Source organism: Cygnus atratus, chromosome Z (genome assembly GCF_013377495.2).
Source record: "Cygnus atratus isolate AKBS03 ecotype Queensland, Australia chromosome Z, CAtr_DNAZoo_HiC_assembly, whole genome shotgun sequence".
Taxonomy (NCBI): domain Eukaryota; kingdom Metazoa; phylum Chordata; class Aves; order Anseriformes; family Anatidae; genus Cygnus; species Cygnus atratus.
Genome location: NC_066396.1, coordinates 10,388,175 through 10,409,898, shown reverse-complemented (window position 1 = coordinate 10,409,898; position 21,724 = coordinate 10,388,175). Strand labels below are relative to the sequence as shown.

General features: G+C 44.5%; 1 protein-coding gene across 3 annotated transcripts in view; it reads right to left on the bottom strand.

Moving 5' to 3' along the window:
- Positions 1-271: 271 nt before the first annotated feature.
- LOC118256703 (phospholipid-transporting ATPase ID-like) overlaps positions 272-21,724 on the bottom strand; it is a 69,953-nt gene continuing 48,500 nt past the window's right edge. For all 3 annotated transcript variants that reach the window (XM_035563879.1, XM_035563880.2, XM_050716140.1), the window contains exons 15-28: positions 21,104-21,269; positions 20,510-20,698; positions 20,007-20,122; positions 18,195-18,359; positions 15,814-15,925; positions 14,609-14,714; positions 13,648-13,795; positions 11,322-11,505; positions 9,664-9,887; positions 8,639-8,722; positions 7,627-7,872; positions 6,634-6,772; positions 4,789-4,919; positions 272-2,946 (exon numbers count right to left, since the gene is read on the bottom strand). In XM_035563879.1, the coding sequence (XP_035419772.1) occupies positions 2,725-2,946; positions 4,789-4,919; positions 6,634-6,772; positions 7,627-7,872; positions 8,639-8,722; positions 9,664-9,887; positions 11,322-11,505; positions 13,648-13,795; positions 14,609-14,714; positions 15,814-15,925; positions 18,195-18,359; positions 20,007-20,122; positions 20,510-20,698; positions 21,104-21,269 (2,232 nt within the window). In that variant the 3' untranslated portion in view covers positions 272-2,724. The remainder of the gene's footprint in view (positions 2,947-4,788; positions 4,920-6,633; positions 6,773-7,626; positions 7,873-8,638; positions 8,723-9,663; positions 9,888-11,321; positions 11,506-13,647; positions 13,796-14,608; positions 14,715-15,813; positions 15,926-18,194; positions 18,360-20,006; positions 20,123-20,509; positions 20,699-21,103; positions 21,270-21,724) is intronic.

Sequence of the window (21,724 nt, the reverse complement as noted above, 5' to 3'; positions counted from 1 at the left end):
AGCACCCTTGCAGGATAGCAGAGAAGTTCGGGAAGTGCAGGTCCAGCACGACCACCGCCCGCAGGGCTTTTCCTAGCGTCTTGCTGCTCTTAGTAGTCCCCTGCAGCTTCCTTGCTTTCCCGATTGTTCCCCGAGTCAGGACACCACATTAAAAGCACTGTTATCTCAGATCTGTCCTCCCAGAGCCCATCCCGCCACTTAGCAGACCCAGGAACAACCTACGTGGATGGTTATAAACACCTCTGATCAATTAGCAGGCTGGCAACAAATCGATCATCCCAATATTCTCTTTTTATTAAAAAAAAAAATATTTTACAAAATCAGGAGTGATGTAGGACAAACATCACTGCCAGTTGATATGTCTCATATGTCGATCTGGACAAAACCACTGAAATAGTTGTAGCTGGAACAAGTTCCCCAACAGATCCATCAGCCCCTGCACGTCCTCTGCAGCCTTTGCAAATCCCCTTTAGCCAGAAGGTGCTTTGTATGTAAACCTTGTGACAAGAGTGACACAGTCTCAGAGTTTCCTCGCTCTCAACAAAAGCTCTGCCTCTGCTGATCAGCATTAAAAGCTGCTGCATGACATGGTGGGAACAGCTTTGATAGGGCTCTCAGTCCACACGCCAGGCTGGGTGTTGCAGGGTTGTCTGCTTACCTGCACACACTCTCCTCACTCCCCTTTTTCCTCTCACACTGGAGATGCTGACTGTGAAAGACATCATCCTAACCAGAAAGCCATGATTGCTTCTGCAAAGGGAAAGGTGAAGCACCAACTGTCACAGCAGTTTCCTCAGGCTCTCACTTTATTTAGATATCCCCTTGCAGGGGAGATAACTGGATTAGAATTTGCTCCTTCCCTAGCAAGCAGCTCCTGCCTGATGAAGTCTGGATCCAGTCCCAGCTCTAGTTTGCACTGCCTATGCTGAAATTTAATACCGCAGTTTGCAAGGAGCCTCCCAGAGCAGCAGGTGCAACAGACTATTTTTTTAAACACAGGGAGATGAAACCTTCTATTAGCGCTTAAACAATTTCATACTGTCGTACTGTAACTGCTGAAAGTGGGACCACAGGCAGCAAGGTGTTGTATGCAGACCTGATGAAGTGGGGACATTGCTGGCCTCTTGCCATCATAGATTGCCCCCACTGATAGTTCAGAGACTCAAGGCAGAGTGCTCCCACTAAATACTAGATGGTTAGTGTGCAAAAATTCTAATTCCATACTAGGGAAGAGTCTAAATTTGTATAAAGGAGATGAGAAAATGTAACAGCCAAAGCTGCTTAGTCCTCTGCACAAAAAAAATCCCCATTTAGACAGCTCAGCAGCACTGAGGGACGGATCCTCATGCTGCCACACTGGCTTTCCACCCAGTAACACTGCTGGTTATGGTACTGGTGTTACAAATCCATGAGCAAATCCCAGCATCTAGAGATCACCACCAAATCACCAGGTCCCTCTGCTGGCAGTCAGATTGATAGGATTTGGTGGAGCCTTCTGCTCTCTAGAACTTGTGATTGATGGATGAACCTTTCCCAAACAAAATACCAGCCAGCACAGAGAAACTCAGCAGAGGCCCCTGAGCCCTCACTAAGATCCTCTGAAACTTGACCACACCAGGCAGCAGGGTGGGTGAGAGTACAACCAGGTCACGCTTCATCTGTTACTCACAGCACCAGCAGAATAAAAGGCAGGACAACTCATGCCAGCAGTGAAATAGCATCTTAGCCTCTGATATTTCTTGCATGATTTCCATCCAGTCAAACACTGCATGTGCCTCAGTCTGTTATGGTGGGAAGTTCACCTGGTGCTGGAGGCTCACATGAGCCCTAGCCATGATACGGGCTTCTCCGTGCTGGATTTTATGGCTTGATCTATATGGGTGCCTGAACTTCTTTTGCCCTTCTATTTTAAGTCTAAATGGAATGGCTAGTGCCCAGCTACAAAACCTGAGATGGCTGTGAGGACAAAGGTCTTTTGCAACAAGAGCGGATTTGCATTGCAGACAAGACAGGGCAAACTGATGAATGCCGAGCCCTTGTCCCGCGACCAACTAGGAACGTCTCTGAGCTTGCACTCTTGGCTGCATATGCAGGAAGAGGATGGTTTGGAGCACTGGCCTCCTTTTGAGAAACAGAATTAACTGTTGGATTGGAAGGAGGTTACTTCAAACTCATCCCTTCCAAAGTGCTTCTGTACAAAATAGTTAGAAGGCTACAGAATTACACGTATTACAGAGACTGTTGATTTGGGGGTTGTGTGGCTGGACCTAAGGCACACCTAGGGTCAATGCTGTCACCCCAGTAATAAGGCCCAGAGTGGATTCATGACAGACCCAAAGGCACATGATTGAGAAGGACATTGCCAATTCGGCCTTTTCCTCAGCCTGGACTTCACTTTGCTCTGAGGTATGTAAGGGGAGAAAAAAGTAGCATTACAAACAAACTCAGGGAGCCTCCCACAGCATAATCTCACACCGGGGAGGCCCTCTGAGATACCACACGGTGTCTTTGCTTCCCCCTGCCCCTCCTTCCCCAGGAGCAGGACACGTCTTTGGAAGAGGAGCTGAGTCCAGAGAGTGCATGTGGGAGAAAGGAAAGGCCCAAGCCCTTGCTTTGGTAGCCCAGAGGACAGAGTTCTGGGCAGCCATGGGCTCGGTGCTTTGCAGGGAGCACAGCCTCCTCTCCCAACAGCCCTTTTTGGTTCGGTTTGGTTGGTTTGGGTTCTTACAGTCCCTTGTGTTTATGTTTGTCACTATTGGGTGAAAATGTTCCCGTTGTGGCAAAAGGTGATTTTGGCCGCATGTTTCTCCCCGACATAATGAGCGCCCCGAAGCCGTGCTGGTGGGAGAAGGCATAGCCAGAGCGGCGTGTGCTGGTCCGACGCAGGCGTCTCTTGGGTGAGGGTGGAGGTGGCCTCTTTTTGGCTTCTTTGATCTTGAGTAGGACCTGAAATCAGAAAATAAGATGGAACAAATGCATCACTGTTCAGAAGCACAGAAAAAAGGAGCAAAGAAAGGGGGAAAAATGCAGGGGTTCAAAGCCAAAAAATGATTGACAAAGCAGGAGGATGGCAGGATGGGTTGCAGAGAAACCGAACTTGCAGCACACGGTGGCAGCCTGGTAAAAGGAAAAACAGATCTTATTCTGAAAAGCGTTGCTGGGAGTGTCATCTGTAAGACATGGGTGGAGATGATTTCAGCATATTGTTCCTTACAGCTCTGTGAGGCCTCAGCTGGGGTTTTGCTGCAGCTCTTTTAAACACTTCAGTCAAGTAATCCAAAATGTGAAAGTCATCACAATGATAGCCAAAAGTCCAGAAAACAAGATTTATAAGAAAATGTCAAAACATTGGCTTACTTAATCCAGAAAACAGACTACTACAGGGGATCTCTAATAAATAAAATCTTTTTATGATGAGAATGATGATCGATAGACTCTCATATCCCTTGGCAGAAGGGAGAAATATGATGCACTTTATTTGCAGGTAGGAGGCTCTCTGTTCCCACATGGCCACCAAGATTTCTGCTGACAGACATCTATTCAGAACTGGGCTGTCAGAGGCAGAAGGACAACGCTGAGTGCCAGTGGCTCGGGATAATCCCCAGCTGCCCAGCCTCTGTCCATCGTGCCTGGGATGATGCTGTAGGCACTTGGCTCTCTAAGTGTCAAGCCTCTATTTAAGTTCCTCTTATGCTGCCAGCTGGGGATCTCTGTACAGTAGGAAACCCAAACAACCCTCTCCTGTGACAGTTCATTTCCTGGAGGAAAGAAAAAAATAAAGTGATTTTGCACTAGAGGTGCTCACCCAATGCATGAAAGATGGCAATATGGGCCATAGCTACGTCAAGCTTCTACTCAGCTGAAGAGTAAATTCAGCCCATTTTTGCACATCTGAACTTCCTCTGTGCCCTGAGGACTTTCCTACCTAGCGATCTTCTCTAGCAACCCCCTACCCCTCTGCAAGGGCCAAGCATTCCCCTTCACTCCTTCTCCAACAGCCCTGGAGCACCTGGGGAGTTGTGCAGACATCCCAGGGATGACCAAGGCGACCTCTGAGGAGCACGCCCTTGAGGCTCTGCTCAGAGACACTCATGCCTCGCAGCTAAGTGCAGGAAGAGGAAGGAAGCACGAGGTGGCAGCAGCATTTAGGAGATGCTCGTGTTTGAGGGGAAGCCTGGGGAGCTGTGGCGATGCTGGTCTTGTGCAGGGGGTCATTCGCTGTAGTGAGCGGCGCTCTCTACCCAGTCCGTCTCTCCCAGCCTCTCCTTGCCCTACTGGCCTCACCGTTAAATTCTGGGGCATGGGAGGCCAGCTGGTTTCAGAGGGGGCAAATAACCACTGGCTACAAATGAAGTAAATTCTGAAGTAAAAAAATAAAATAAAATAAACAAATAAATAAATAAACAGCAAACATGAATGCCTGGGTGGAGGGCAAAGGCTGCAGTCTGCCAGGCTAAAAATTGTGCGGCAGGACTGAAATACACTGCTCCTTTGCCACCAAGCCCCACCACTTAAACCCTGCACCTAAAAATAGTGCTGCTTCCTTGCTCCAGTGCAACCCAATCCACATCTAAATAATCTCTGCTTCAGTCCCAGCTGCAGATGGTTTGAGCTGTGCCAAAACCCAAATTCAGTCCTCCTTCTCAAGGGACTAGACGCCAGACGGACAGCAGCACTTGCACCTGCAGGAACATACACTCTGAGCAATGCCAGGCCCCTGCAGTATGGCTCCGCAGTAAGCCTAGCTGGTAGTAAGAGGGCTTCTGGTTTACTGAAACATCTTCTTACTTTGTCACTGGCAGTTGGCTTTAGCTGAGCTTTCAGGAATCGAAAGCCAACCACAGGCAGCACACAGAGGGCGATGCTGAGGAAGATTGCTAGCCACACGTTGGGTTGGCTGAGGGTGTTTCGAGCTGTACCTGAAAAACAAACACACGATTAAAAACGTAGGAGTAGTGCCTCTCACCATCATTCTTTTTAACATCATAATTCAATCACTATGACTCCAAAGTACTTGGCAAACGGACCAAAATATAAAGTAGACACCTTCTACAACAGTGATATCAACTTGCTGCAGAGAGGACAGCAATATCATTACCACTGTCTGAGACAGGAATGCAATGTTCAGACTCAACTGAGGCAGCCACTCAGACAAGATGTCAGAATGTGTGCTTTATCACTTTACAAAGAGTCGAATCACCGCAAAAGTCTGATGTAAACATTCAAGAGACCTTCAGCAGCAGTCCAGCCCTCTCACCTTTTGCTAGGATGCCAGTGCCAAAGGAAGAATACTCTTTTCTTACTTTCCAGCAGCATTTCGTAAAGCCCATGGACTCTGCCCAGTAGCTGATGGGGTCACAGCCCTTTATGAGAGCCGTGTGCATTGCTCTGGGTGTGCACAGGCAGCGTGGCCTAAAGGGTCTGTGTGCAGAGCATCTGCCATGTGGTGGCGTGATACTACCATGTTCTTTGAAACCGAAGTGCTGGCTTCTGGCTCCTCCAAAAACTGAAGGAATGTAGGAATAGAGCAAACAGTCTGCAAAACCCTCATTACGGGGTTTAATGATGCTGTTGGCAGTAAAGTTGCTGAGTGTTTTCTTTTCACTTGGCCAAACTCTGCTGTATTACAACTCCACTGAAATTAAAGTAAACAAGTTGACTGAGTCTAGACTAGAAACAGTTTCCTTAGACATGGCTTCGGACTGAGACCTTATTAAGTAGCACTCAGCATTATGGCTAATTTGACCTCAGTAGTGCCAACAGAGCAGCAGATAGAGATATCCCTAGCAAGTGAGTTACCAGCTGTCTTTGGAAATTGAACAGCTACTCTGCCTTCTCTCACTCAGCACTTTTGATACTAAAAGCCACCTTACAGTGGATATGACCATCTGCTTGGAAAATACATTGCAACAACTGATGCAGCATTGCAACCTCAGATATTTCTAAAATGGACAAGCACCCTGATATTGCAGTAAGGATGGGCAGAACAGGTTTTGGCTTACAATTCATCCAGAAATAAAAGTATTGATTACTATACCAATCCAAGATTTTTTCATGGTATCTTTCACTTTTTGCACATGTTTAGAAACCTCATATGCAGTACTCCAAAGAACTAGTCATCCCTCTTATTTCCTTTTTCTTGGACATTTGTCATTTAACTTGGATGAAGGCTCACTATAGCCACATGTATTTTTCTCATGTTTAAATGAATGTTGTATTTCTATGCCCTCCTATACTATACCAACATGTCAACTTATTTACAGAAGAACACACATCCTTCTGCAAACGAAATGCTTCCAGATATCTGTAAGAATTGGACATCTGGAAATACTGTAAAAGTGTAGCAGAAAATACTCCAGCCAGCTCAGCAAATTTATTTAAAGTATCGGTCCTCTGGCTATGTGTGAATGTGCATTCTTATGTGAGGAAGTGAACATGGCACATGTTCACATGGATGGATGGGATTCAAAATAAGCATTCCCATCAGCCTTTGGAAATAGCCTGGCATTTCTTGTAGAAAAGGAAATCGATATATTTTGTAGCATGTTATTGCCTTCAGAGAGGCAGTAAAACATACTAGAAATACTTGACAGAGTTAAGCTGAGTGCAATCCAGTTTTGTCCAAGAGCTTACCAACAAAAGGAAACGAGGCTGTGAAGATCAGGTACATGCCGTCACTATACATAGTGAAGGTGATAGCAAAGTAAACAGAAAGGCTGCCCCAGATGAAGAACTGGTTCACAACTGTCCAGTACGAGGTGTCCAAGCCAATCTGAAAAAGAGAGCAATACAGAAGTTTTCAGTGCCTTAATTATTTAGCAGATTTATTTTGAACACCGCCAGAGATCTTGTCCTTCACTTTGTACTGCTGCCCCCAAGAGTGTTATTCATTCACGACTCAAGAAATACCAAACCACAGATCATAGGATGCTGGAAGAACATTCCAGGCAAGAATTACTACATTTGCCCTGTTCTTGCCCTCTTCTCAAGGATTCACTGGTGACCAGTACTGGAGACAGGATACTCTCATCAATGGAGCCATGCTTATGTTCCCACCCCAAGCTGTGATTTTGCATTGAAAGTTGGCAGAAGGAGCCTGCATGACCTCAGACAGCAGAAACTGTTAGCTAGGGAAGCATGATCAGTTTGCTTTTGTTTTGAGAAATTTCACTCATCCTGTCAGTACCATCTGAAATTTGTACCTTCTTCCAAGTCTTAGCTATTTCTTCCAGCAAGTGTAGTTCTAGCATCTGCACCATGCATGGGGTCTCGCCATGATGAAGGCACTATAAGTAACTGCCTGATAGCAGACAGACACTCCTATAGTTCAAACCGATCCCAAAAAATGGAATAAGTCCTTTTCTACTCCTAGCCTTAACTGTTTTGTCTGCTGTGACATGAAGCTTCCCAAGGCAAGGACTGTCTTCCTGTGATGGTGATCTTTCATAACAGACAAAGCTGCTGTTCTGTTGAACCAAGGAGAATAATCACGTGTCAAGACTTATTTTTGCAGAAATTCAAGATGCAGCAGCAAGCACAATTCTATCAGAATCCCAAGTGTCTCTCCAGATGCTGCCTTCATAAAACAGTAACTGATTCCTAAAAACTTCACCAAGGATGCCTTACCTGTACAGACACCACGATCAGTAAGCAGGTCTGGGCCATCAGTGCAAAGGACTGGTAGTCAGCAATGGCTTTCCCATCACTTCTCATTGTATTGTACATGGCCCCATAGGGGATAAAGAACAGAATGAGGGAACTATAGATCCCTTGCAACATGCACTTGACAAACACTATTTTGTTAAAATATAGGTTCTGCTGGCCAGGCACATATAGCTGAGGAAACAGCAGACTCCAACGATCATCCACATCCTGAAAGTAGAGAGGAGATTATCAGATTTGCTGGCACCCACCCGACAGACCACACAAGACCACTTAAGGCTGTCATGTCCTTGTGATGTGCATTTCCATGAGAAAAGGCTTTACACACAATTCATTCAGTTGTGCTGACTAGCATGCTGCATCCCAAGGTCACCTGGACACATTTTCCATACTGCATTTCACCTTTCTTGTGCTGAGAAATTTGACTAGTGTAAGCATTTGAAAAATTGAAGGTACATTTCACCTTAATCAGACTGCATGGCCTGTTCTCCTAAGAGTTTCCTGGAAGCTAAGGGCTAGAAAATGCCTTTATTGCTGTATTTCTATTGAGGTAAAAATATGTATGTGAAATTACTGCAGGAAGACCTCCACTAGAAAGCCTGAGCCTGGAACACCTGGCTGAGGAGATCTACAGAGTTTTGCATCATTTGTTATTCTGTGTGGTGATTAAAAAGCCACTTGTCTGGCTTCAGGAAAAGACCTGGTAAGATATGACTACTCCAGGGGAGTGTTGCAATGCCAGCTTTTATTGTAGTCAACAGCCTAACCCAAAAATGTCACCATGCACTGAAACCCTCGGGCCAGATCAGGATAATATACAGTCTCCTCCCTTATGTATCTTTTTTTTGTGCTCTTAGTTCTCACTGGCAAGAAACTATTTGAGGGGCTATCACAATAACTAGCCAAAAAGTCAGCTGCTTTTGCTTCATGGAACCAACTCAAAGTACACAGAGACAAGCAGTGATTAAAACAGTACCTGATCGAAGAGGCTCATTCCTAGCACCGGGAGGGAGGTGTAAACCAAATTGTAAAGCGTAATGAACCACTCGTCATAGACAGTCTAAAGAGAAGATACAGAGCATGGGGTTAGCAGAAGGCTGCCTTTTCCTTCTCTTCAAAAGAATACACAATTATAAAAGGAATCTCCCTCCTATGAGATCTTCAAAAACTGCCTGGACATGGTCCTGGACAACCTGTTGTAGGTTGTCCTGCTTGACCAGGGGGATTGGACCAGATGCCCTCCAGAGGTCCTGCCAAGCTCAGCCATTCTGGAACATCTTGACTGAAGATACTATCAAGACCCAAAGTATAAAATGACTTCAGCTCAGCAGCCCTAAACTGCTCATTACCAGAAGATGGGGGAATACACACGGGACAAATAACTTTATGCTAGTCCTGTTTGCTAAGTATCCACTATTGGCCACAGACAGGATACTGGGCCAAAGTGCCCCTTGACCTGGCCCAGTAAGGCTTTTCTTGTGTGCTCATGGAAAGGCATTCCTGCATGCCTGCATTTGCAGAAGTCACTGCTCACTTTAAAGAAGGAGCTAAAATGCCTGCACAGCAGCATCCATCTGGTGGAGCAGTGTTGGGCTGCGGGCTGCAGGCAGGCAGCAGGAGGGCATCACCGCTGGTATACACTCAGCCCCAAGACTGCTATTTTCATGTCTGTGCTTCCTTGGTACTTCTTTGTGTTGGAGATAGGTTTGTCTTAAACTGACACAAGATTTTTCTCTGCATGAGATTTGCTTTTCTTGCAAGCCACTGAAGCATGCAGGTGATCTGGGGTTAAACTGATTATTTTAAATGTGATAATAAGGCAATCATGGGTCTTACACAGATCTGCACCAAACTGGTCAGGCTCTGAGTAATCTGCATCATTGTTTGATGTCTGTGGTCAGTTTGAACACATCCAAAAAATTTTATTTCCATTTAAAGTATTTTCAGATACTTTGCTTAAAAATGCTAGACATAACCATAAGAAAACAGAAGCTAACCTACCTGTGCTGAGAAGCCAGAGAAGAATCCATACCAGAAATGCACTAACGTGAAGGCAAAATTCTTATAGAAGAAGTATTTGAGGAACTTGCACATGCGGATGTAGGACCAGCGGCCGTGGACTAGGAGCAGGCGCTGCAGGTAGCGGAACTGTGCGAACGAGAAGTCACTGGACAAGACCGCCTGCATCCCCTCCTGGCCGCTGATACCAACCCCGATGTGGGCAGCTGCAACAAGAAGGTTATTGGTCATGTCAGTACAGTGAAGGTTTGGGTAATCCCACTACTTAAAAGAATTCCCCTCATTGAGACACTGTGTTAATTCCCTCCCAGCCTGCATAAAAGAAAAAAAAACATATGTAAAGATATTCAGGAAAAAAAATATTGGGGGGCACTATTTTTTTCAGCAGCATTATGATTTTAGCTGTGTTAATACATTTTCCATAACTGGCTTGTAGTATCTGAATGGAATGACACCCTCAATGGCAATTCATGTTTTCCAACAGCACGAATCATCGCTGCTGTTAGAAATTAAGAGTATTTTTTCATATTGTCATATGAATTGTATTTACATGCAAGCATATCCTTCCAACAACCTTAAAACATCATTCCAGACAAGCAAAACCTTTAATTTGTCAAACCCCTTATAGATTTCTCAGACACAGTGGAACAAGGCAGACTGTAGCCTTTTTACATTTCTTGGGCTTTATTAGTTCAATCAAATAATTAGATAGAAAAGTCATGTCTCTTTTAATAGCAACTTGGGTTTATTAAACATGGACATAAGTTTAATGTGACAGCTAATTATACAGCTTTAACTAATGAGGACAATCTTGATGGCTGAAGGTTGGTGAGATTCAGAGGTTGCCATGGAACAGTGAGTTGATAAAATCCCAAAGTCCCAACCCTCTTGTAGTGGTAGGGTTAGTTTCTAATTATCCCATACATTTTAACTTGCTTTTCTTATCCTTTCTTCACTGTCTGCCTGACTTATCTCCCTTGAAGCTCTCTACTTAGCCTTTTCTTTCTTAATTAAATGGCTCCAGTTAATCAATTCTTGCAAATTAACACAAGGAAGATTAGCAATAGGCCCTTCTGAATAATCTTAATTTAATTATACATAGTTAGGGAATCTCTTTCATATAATCACTGAGGTAATGCAGCGTCAAATGATGCTCAGACATGAAGGGGCCTAGGGGCCTGTGTTTTACAGCACAAGGGAGATAACTGACAAAGGGCCTCACCACATGGAAATGTTAAAAAAATCTTGGATCATTATACAGACTATTTACAAGTATGATGATTTTCTTTCCTCGCCACATGGAAATGTTAAAAAAAATCCCGGATCTTTATACAGACCATTTACAGGCACGACAATTTTCTTTCTGCCTGGCAGTTAGGCCCCATCTAAAACAAGCTTGTTCGTTCTTTGTATTACCATTGTGATGATGGCCATACAGACCTATGGGTGGACTTGTTGCACCCCAGTGGGCTTTTGTCTATTCTGAAGGCAAAAAACAAGAAACCTGGGACATGACCACTTGATGCCATGACAGGAGCATACAGAGGCCCCTCAGAGATGCACTGCTGATGCCAAGCCAGTTAGCAAATACGACATTGAGTCAGTTTGCTGGGGCATGCTATCTGTCAGAGATTACTCACTTTTGATCATGCTAACGTCGTTGGCACCATCTCCGATGGCCAGGGTCACCGCTTTCTTGTACTTCTTCACCAGCTCCACCACCTGGGCCTTCTGCAGCGGAGTCACCCGGCAACAGATCACCACTTTGCACATGCAGGCAGTTCGCACCAGTTCCAGCTCCAGGTTCTCTTCCAGCGCGTAGGCCTGAGAAGAAAGGACAAAGACGGTGCCTAGCAGTTTGTGACACACTGGCAGCAGCCTGTGGCCTGGCAAAGAGGATGCAGTGGGAGGAAAACGAGAGCTGAAGTTGGTTTTGCTTTCAGCATAAGGAAGGTATGAGACACCTGAAAGTTCTTCCAGGCCTGGCTGATGCAGTAGGTGTTTTTCTCATCAAAATGCCCATTGCATCTCACTGCCGTAAGTAATCCTGATACACCTATGAGCCTGGGCCTTGGAACCATCACACAACAGCACAACAGCCATTCTGGCTGAAGTATCCTGGCAGTGCAGCAGAAGAGGAAGCACTGCATTCATGAGGCTGCTACTGGGCCTGAGCTAGCCATGCCCATCTCCATGCCTTTGCTCATCCTTCTTGGTTTATTTTTTAAGCTCTGCCAGATCTGTTATATAAATGGAACAGATTTCAATTTGGGATTACTTAAAGGAAAGAAAAATGCACACAGAGCAGCTTTAGCTCAGGTGAGCATAAGAAAGCAAAACAAAATACTAGAGCAAATGCAACTTTGCTCTGAGTGCTGACCTTTTAAATCAGTCAGCCACATTATATCTATTCAGGAAACATACAGCTAATTGGATGTCTGGTCACCCCTCCAGTTCTTCATGAGAAGGAGCAGTCTTATTTTTTTGTAGTTCTTTCAAATTGTGTTTTTTGGCTCCATTCTTTGTTTATGTCTCTTCTCAGTAGACATTCATGGAAGGAATCTACACAACTTTCTCTTCCTCAGAGCCATCACAGCAGGCCCACTGCCCTTTCAGTGTAAGGCGGACCATCTTTTGGCCTGATGTCTTTTTTTCTTAAAGCCGAGAGCTGTGAGCCACCAGTGCCTCTGCTTCCCTCCCATTAGTGGTGGGCAAGGAACAGGAGACCTTTCTTAACTTGGTTTTAGGGCACATGCCAGTCTCTGCAGCTAGGGACACAGCATCCTGACTGCATGGCACCAGCAAAATATCACCACATAGAAACTGTATTAATGGTATGGCATGCAGATCAACTAGCTGTACGATGATGCCATTGCAGACGCTGCTGTGCTCTGCTCTTTCTCTCTGTTTCAGCAAGACCACGTGTACACAGTTCCAGTATTCTCTAGGCTCAGAAACCTAATGCTCTGTTTTCCCCCATGTTTTCCAGATCATACATGATCTTACAGGTTTTTTTGTACTCTCTCTAGTTGGCCTACATTCTTCTCAAAATAAAGGGCCCAAGTAATTTGAATTATTTCAGCTAAGATATTACTGATGCCAAATGGAGCAGGAGGATTTCTTCACAAGTCCTACAAGTCTTAGGATCATACGTACATACATTCCTCTGTGTTCAGTTGGTTATGTGAAATTGGAGGACAATGCATTTGTTCTCTCTGGAACTACATTTTCCATTTTTTCAAAGTATTTCTCCAATATTTCATAATTGTTTTCAAATCTAATTTTGAACTCTTTCTCATCCCTGCAGTTCCTCCCAGCCTGGTGTTATCTGCAGATTTAAGAAGCTTGCTCTCTTTGTAGGCAGTTAATTAAAACACTAAATATTGAATAGATGTGAGATTGCCCCCTGTAGACACCACTTAGCTGTTGTTTCAGATCCACAGTAGACCCTTATGAGCCATACTGCCAAACAGTCTTGCATTTGTCACATAAAAATTTCATCTGGGCCATATTACTTCAGTTTGCTTGGAACAACATCATGGGACAGAGCATCAAACAATTTATTAGTCAAGTTATATGATGTACACTCTATCTGTTATCAGATATATTTAGTAGAATATGTTCTTGGCATACTCAAAATCCATATTTGATGTTATCTTCTTGGGGCATTCACGGAGTGTCTGATTATTCTTCCAATATATTTCTGGAAAGGATAATCTTTACTGCTTCTGTTCACTGAACATCAGGACTAGCTTTTCCCTGTTCCAGTCTTCTGAAACCTTGCCCATCATCTTTGATGTCTCAGATAACAACTAGAGCTAACCTTCAAGTGGAGTGGGGGTGGGAGGGAGGGGGCAGCAGCCCTCTCTGGCTAAATTTTTAAAGCATTTTCAGACTTCCAACATATTCTAGCATATTAAGTTTCTAAGAAAACTCAGTCCCATCATGACTCTGAACCTTCCTTACCAGGCTGTGGCCGTTGATGACCACACCATACACCCCATTTGCTTGCTCATCAGGTAGGAGCTTTGTTTTTTTGGAAGATTTTTCAAACTGAATGTTGATTTCATCACTGTCCAGAAAGGACTCTGGCTTCATCCTTTTCCTTGCATTCCTAAAAAAATAATAAAAGTATCCAGATAATAATTAAAATCTTGTAAAAATGTATGCTTTACTAGATCAACTTTATAAAAATAGAAATTTTATGCATCCCTTTGTTAAATTAGTTCCATTTTCCCTGTATCCCCCACAACGTGAATGGTTTAGCTGCAGCTGTTTGTGCATATCAGCCACATGCTTCTGAAACTCTAACAAGTGTTTGCTAAACTTGTGCTGCCACAGGTCAAACAACTCATCAGAATGTCACAAAGGGCAGTATCCCAAAGGAATCCCAATTTTCCGTGCACGTTGTCAGACAACCACCTCCTTCAACAGAAAAGGACTGAAAAACTTCCCATTTTTCCACCTATACCTAAGAACTTGTGTCTTCTGAGGAGGCTATGGAAGAAATCAGGTTCCCAGATAATGCTAGAAAAGGAACACATCCAAGCAAAGAATTGTAATGTGGATGAACAGTAGAGCAACAGCATAGGTCAAGCCTGGATCCAAAGGCTTTGTGGATCCAGATCATTTGTCCATTGCCAATTGATGTTGCCTGCCTGAGTCTGCTGTCTTATTCATTTATATAGATTTAGCCTCTTGGAACAAGAAGTTTCAGAGTTTATCTTCACAGGAGATTTCTACACTATGTTTAGCTGCTAGGTCTTCAAGCAAGTCGGTCAGCCCTTATCCGGAGTCCCTGAAATGAGCTATACCACGTAAACATACAATAAATAAATAAATAAATAAATAAAATAAAATAACACAACATACTGCCCCATTCCACTGTCAGTGCAGAGTATTGAAGCTGTATATTTCAGCCATTTACCTGAGTTCATTAAGTACATCACCAGATGTGCTGCCTTCAATAATAAAAACATCTGTCATGTCATCATTCAGCAAGTTGCAGGAGTAACCAATATTCATTGCTGTCTCTGAGAAAGATAACCAGGAAGATGACACATCTTAGTACCCCAAATCCACCAACAGTCTCTGCGGACTTTTTACACCCATGACAAGAGCTCACATTCTCACTCAAAAGGGCTTGCAGTCTTTCAGAGCCAACATTTTAAGACAGCCAGACAAGTCACCCTGACGGACATAGCAGCAAATCTCCCCTAATCAGGCTTCACAAGGCCACAGAAAAAAATAATTCTACTAAAATAAAAAAGCTTAAAAGACCCTTCAGTCTGCATACTTAGAGCCACCAAGATGTTTCATGTTGATTCCAAAAAAAAAATTTCAGGATACTTAGCTTTCCTTCCCCTCCCCTCACCAAAAAAATCCTCAAACCATAGCTCTGAAGAGGAATATCAAGACATTTTGTTTAGAATATTCGGGGGGGAGGCGGGGGGGAAGTATTTTGGTATTTTATAAGCAAAACTATTTCATTCTGAACATGAAATAATGAGACACTTCATTTTTCTCAAAAGTTCTCTGCTTGTTTTTTGGTTGAAATGATTTACAATTAATTTTGGTCTCCTGGAAACACCATTGTTTCAGGAAGGTTGCTATTTCTGAAAGAAAAAAAAAATCACTGGATTCTATTCACAGTTCTTACCAACTTAATGCCTTTTCCAGAAGCTTATGTTTTCTCCATTTCCATTCTGGAATATGAATGCCAGGACCACATTGAAACAGATATAAGATCAACATTAGCATTAAAGTTCCTGGAAACTGGGACCAAATTTTTTCAAGCCTTCTTCACCAGGACAGTCGACTGTACTAAAGTGACATCTTTTCACAGCGTAAGACAGAGACTACATGATCCTCATTGTCACCTCTCCAATGGCAAAGGATGCTATTGTCATACTGCTTCGAGCCTCAGGACAGGAATTAGGAACAGGCACCAGCTACAGTTATCTGGTTTAATTCCAGTTAGCTGGCGTTTTGTCTAGCTGGCAATGAAGCAAAGCCCTGTATGTTTATCATCTGTGCAGTTTTTCAAAGGAGAGACAATGAGAACATGGGTCCTAGCAGAATCATCCCACCAGTGAAAGAGAAAGGAAACATCCAGAACTGTAGCCCTTTTACCTTGCTTGTCTCCAGTGAGAACCCATATCTTAATGTGGGCTTTGGCAAGAGTCTCGATTGTCTGCGGGACCCCATCTTGTAACTTGTCCTCAATCGCTGTGGCACCTAGCAGCTTAACAGAAAACAACAAGGAACTGGTAAGTATTTCCATTGTGAGTAAAGGAGAAAGCATTAGACCTCTGAGTAGTTACTCAAGCAAGCACAAATGAAATCCAGGAATAAGGTTGCATTGACTTTCATTATTCCTCAGGAAATTTGCTATATGGTGTAGAGCCCTGATCCTGCAAATGTTTTATTTTGTAATCCCCTACACTCAGCTGGATCATGAACATGCCTGAAATTAATTGCCACATGTTTGCACACCTACAAGTCCATGTTCTTCCACATGTCGCCTTCACCGCAGATAGAGATTTAACACAGGGGTGAAGACAGATGGGGATTCCTGTCCCCAAACCTCCATATGCATCCTCTAACATGGAGCTTGCTCCCAGCCATATACTGCAACTGGCTGCATTTTCTCCAGCCCACAACACACCCATCCCCACCCATACTCCACACCACCACACAACACTAAACCACAGGCTGCTCAGGACACAAACCTTTGTAATTTCAACGTTACTGCTTTCTCTGCATTTTGGAGTTACTTGGTGGATTTAACCTATTGTCAAAGAGACATTAAGGTTTCACTGCTAGGTCAGGTTTAGGCAGCATCTGCTACTACATACCTCCTGCTGTTGGGAGACTAAATTCAAGGGCTGGCTTTAAGAACAAGATCCATTTTGGTCAGCTATGAGTGTTATTAATGCACACAACAACTCTAAGTAAATTTTCCAATAGGCTTTTGAAAGCTGTACAATCCATGTTTTGCGGCAGCAGTCCTTGGTCCTGCTGGTGAGAGCTTAAATGCTTGTAAGTATACTAGGCCACCTCCTAGCGTACCTGCTCATCCTTGGCAGCCTGAGTCTGACTTAGAAGCCCAGAGATGAACACTGATGTCAAGTGTGCCCAGGAACACAGACTAAGAGCTTGCATTCCCACAACTATTGTCCTTAACTTTTAGGTTGATCAATGCTAAATAGTATTTTTACTACTATTCCCTGAATATAACCATGTTCCCTCCCTATTCCCCCTTGCTGTCCTTATATCCTTACTCCTTCTAAGGACCCCAGCAGGAAGGACTTCTGCTCTTGACATCAACCAGACTGTGACACTTGGCAGCCTTCTATGCCTACACAAGACTCCTGTGCTGACTCTGGCCCTTGCATCCATTCTCTGTCACAAGCCAGGGACTCCTACACCCACTCTCTGTCCTTCCCTGCAGCACCTTCTGGAAGTAAAGTCATTCCCATACAGGGTGCAGAGAAGGGTCTGGTGTAAACTGTGTTTCCTTCCAAACCACGCTTCTTCCTCCTGTAAGCCAGTGACCTCGTCTCTACTCAGGCCGTGAGCTTCTTAACCCTTACGTGCAAAGCAGCTGTCTCCTTGATCTCCTGAACCTCCATGTCTTTCCTGCTTTGGACATGACCGACACAGCGTTTGCACGATGTAATCTCTGGACTGCAGGACTAGCATTTCCCACTGTTGAGACCGGGAGGGCAGCTCCATGGACTAAGCAACTCCCAGAGGTCAGCTGCTTCTAGGCTCACATGTACTTCTTCCCAGGCCCTGCTGGCATCCTGAGCATACAGCTAATGGAAGGAGCAACGGTGCAGCTCCCCAACTTTCCAAGATCTCAGGAAAGTGTTGCTGTGAGTGCAAAAGCTGAATTGCTTCCTCTCAGATCCCACACATCCTTTTCATTCATTATTCATGGCTGTAAAACGCAGGCAAACCCCAGGGCTGTAACAACACTCATGGAGAAAAGAATGACTTGCAGATCACAAGTTTAGCCCTATTTCAGAGTGACACAAACATCTTCATGGACATCATTGCCCCATCCCATCCAGGGCTGCAAGAACAAAAACAATGCCCTCTGAAATGGAGGGGGACCTGGGGATTATTCATTGCCTGCCATTTCAAAGGGAGGAAAATAAATAGATCAGCCGTTTGCACACACAAAGGATGGCTATGAAATATTTGTGTCCCTGTCATCTCCCTTAAGCTCTGCTATGTCACTTCATCATGAGAAAGCTACTCTGACACCCACGTGAGTTAAAATAACACCACTCCCAGGCGCTGGTGGCTGACACCCCAGTTACTGGCTCCTCACGGGGGTGCCAGCGAAAGCCCAGCACTGCCATATTTCAAACCACTCCCGTCACACAACCCACCAAGCTGTTTGCAGCGCAGTGTTTACTGAAGTCACACTGAGCTGTTTGTTCACTAACCACTATCCTGGCTGCCTCCCTCAGAGCTTGGCCCAGATTCTGTGAAATACCAACCATTAGATCTTTTTCGATCTCTTCATATATCTCAGACAATTTATCTTCCCGTCCTTCCAAGGCAGTGCTTGCTTCGTGGTGGCGCCTGATCCAGTCCTGAAAGTATTCTTCATCCAAGTTTTTATAGGCCACGACCAGTGTCCTCAAACCTTCCCCAGCAAATTCCTGCGAGACAGTGGTGGGGCAGAATAAGTCAAAGGAGAACAGACTCCTTGCTCTGGTTTTCAAAAGACTCTCTGAAAGCAAACAGCTATTTGTGAAAACTTGTTACCTAATGTCTGCAGAGAAAAAAAAAACACACCTTAGACCACAAACCTCAGGGCGCTTTTAAAATACTAGTTCCAGGTCACTTTTACTTCCTTACAAAGAACAAATTCAAAAGCCCTCTCTTACATTCTGGGTCTAAAACTTTACATCAATCAGGCAGTTGTTTGCCAGGTTCACATTTCTCAACATGAGGTTCAGAATAGTAAGACCTAAATAAAACACACCGAACTCTGCCTTGAGTTTCAGAGCTGCACTCAACTTGCTGAGGGGCTGACCTAAATGCTCAGGATGAGCATAATCACTCATGACATCTCTCCAAGTCCTTTTAAGTGTGCTTTCTGTAGATGTGCAACTGACAGTACATTTCTCAGTGTTTGACAGTACAATTCTGTGTTTGGTGGAATAACTGAGACCCCTCTCTGCAAGCTGAGGCTTCCCCCCATAATAGGACATCCTCTTTCCTTCTCCTTTGGGATTCCAAAAGAACAGATCTGAAGTAAAGGTGCATCAGGGACAGGCCACATCCACAGCTCATCTCCCTGTGCTCTGACCTCTCCTTCACACACAATGTTCTCCGGCTCCCCCAGGCAGTGAGCAGGGATGTTTGTGCTATTGCTCAACCTCCCTGGCAAATCTTTCTGTTATCTCATGCTCTGCTCCGTACCAGCAGGAGCTGGCATCAAAAGAGGGAGTAAATGTCGGCCAGGACATCCACCTCTCACCACATTTTACTCTACACCAACAATATAGAAAGCCATGAGGTTTGAGTGCATTTTCCATGCTGCCCAGGCAATAAGCCTGTATATGATCTAGAGGAAGGGGAGGGAAGTGAGACCCTCATAGAATCACAGAATGGTTTGGGTTGGAAAGGGTTTTAAAGACCATCCAGTTCCAACCCTCTGCCATGGGCAGGGACACCTCCTGCCAGGTCAGGTTGTTCAAAGTCCCATCCAACCTGGCCTCGAACACTTCCAGGGATGGGGATTCCACAACTATGCCCCAGCCCTGCTCAGTTTCTTCTGACTGAGGCCTCTCCGACCACAGTCACTGCAGATTTGGATTGTATCAAGAAGGTAAAAGGCTCTGGGGCCCTTTTACTGATAACTTGATCTATTCCAATCAAGGCATGCCTGAATATGCTGGGCACTTGTTTTGTACAACAGCAGCAGAATTAGATGGAATTTAGCTGCCAAAACACAGATATATAGTGCTATTTCAGGTGTTTCCCCTGTCCTGCCTGTCTTCCACTTCCTGCTCCGTAGTAATGCAGCTCTTCTGAATGTCCTGCATTGTATTTGACATTCACATCCAGATGTTCTGGGTAACCTAGAGCAGTTCAAATGGTACTGGTGATAGTTGATTTGATACCTAAAGCTTTTGAAATTAATTTCCCTCTTAATCCCCCATGAAATATACATATACATATACATATACATATACATATATTTGATGTTTGGGTGCTGCTTCTGAAATCTGTTTTTTGTCTCAATTATGTTTCCATGCCTGGAGAAAAGGCAGATTTGCAGTGGAGAAGAAAACACTTACATTCAGATGTTCAGTGGTCTCCTCCTTGAGAGAATCACAGGATGGATGAAGCAGTTCATAAAGAATGGTGTCAGCCCCCTTGCAGTATAAAGTCAAGTCCCCTTCTGGACTCCGCACTATAAGGAAGAAGAGAGAAACTCTACAGATACCAGACTGAAGCACTCAGGATTCATAGCAATTGCATCAAAACAAAGGTTTTCAGACATATCCAAACTCTAACAAGTAACGGCAGACCCCCAAGGAATCAAGATGAGCTTTGCTTAGAACAGAAGGTAGTGCAACTCCCGTCAGCCTTAGTGGTAGCACCACAGGCAACTACACCCAGATTGCATTGGTCTGAGAAGATGCTCTGTTAGACTCTGTGGTTCCTACAAGCAGATCTTCAGGCAGGACATCTGCATTCAAAAGTCAAGAATGACTTGTTCTTAGGGTACTGGTCCTGCTGCCAGTAAAGGCGCTTAAAAGCCTGAAAAGCCATGAAGAAGGGAGGAAAAGGAACATACCGATAACTGACATTCGCTTGCGGACATTGTTGAAATCGAGAATAGCCAGCAGTTTGTAGATTTTCGTTTCTCCCATTTCCACAACAGTGATGGTCTCTGGTGTGCGAGCCCGGAACACAAATCCGAAGTTTCTGGCAGCAGTGACAAGAGCTCCCTCATCAGGAGATTGGGCCTGATACACCAAGTTACCTGACGTGCAAGAAAAAAAAAAATTATGTGGCTTCTACTTTGTTTCTGAGACTTACAAATATAAAATCAAATATTTTTGGTAGCAGTTATCTATGTGTGGAATAGAGAAGGAGCTGGGCAAGCCACCTGCCACCACAGGAAATCTGTGGCACTTGCAGTTTCTGCACATGAGTTGCGGTGGTGGCAGTAACGTCATCTCCACCACAGAAACACACGGGGAGTAGAGGCTCTGATCCTTTCTGATCCCATGTGGCAACTCCAAAAACGCTAATTTATTTGTTGCCATACTACAGAAAATCACCAGGGAACTGAAAGTACCAGTAACAGCTTCTGTGAAGAGCAGACACACTGTGGTGGTGCAAGGTGAACAGTACCACTCAGTCTGGTACCTTTAACAGTCCTCACCTTCTTTCTTCTCTTCTGGCATCACTGTGTGACAAAGTGAGAGCAGTCGGAAGAACCTGTGGGTTGGGACATCACTCAGCTTCACAGCTTCGACCAGGCTGTGGTCATAGAAGGCAAACTTTGGGTCAGCTAACGGGTTGTATGAGAAATCAACCTTCTCTGTGTTCTGCAAAAACATGGCTTTGTGTTATTTGTAGAGCTCTCACTGATGCCTGCCCACGACAGCCCCCCTCTCTTCCTTACGTTTACAGAGGTCCCTCTCCCGCAGGGCTGTTCGTGACAGAGACTGATCAGTCTAAGTGGGAAGTCTCAAAAGCTACTGAGTCAAAGCAGAGGGCAGTCACTTGAGGTGCCTTTCAGAGCAGCACTCAGGCTGATAGTCTGATTATCCAAAAAGATGCCTCGCTGTACCAAAGCAAATGTTCCTACAGGATCCCTACTAAAGAAATGCTTGCCTTCAAAACACGGCTGCCTGGGGGCATCATCCTCCTGATTTCAATGGTTGTCCAGGACAGGGGTGTGTGGAGGCCGAATTCAAAAGGCTGTGTTCCCCACCCTATTCTCCCAAAGCAAGAAAAAGCCCTGATATGGAAAAAGATGACAGACAAGTGATGTAAAGGT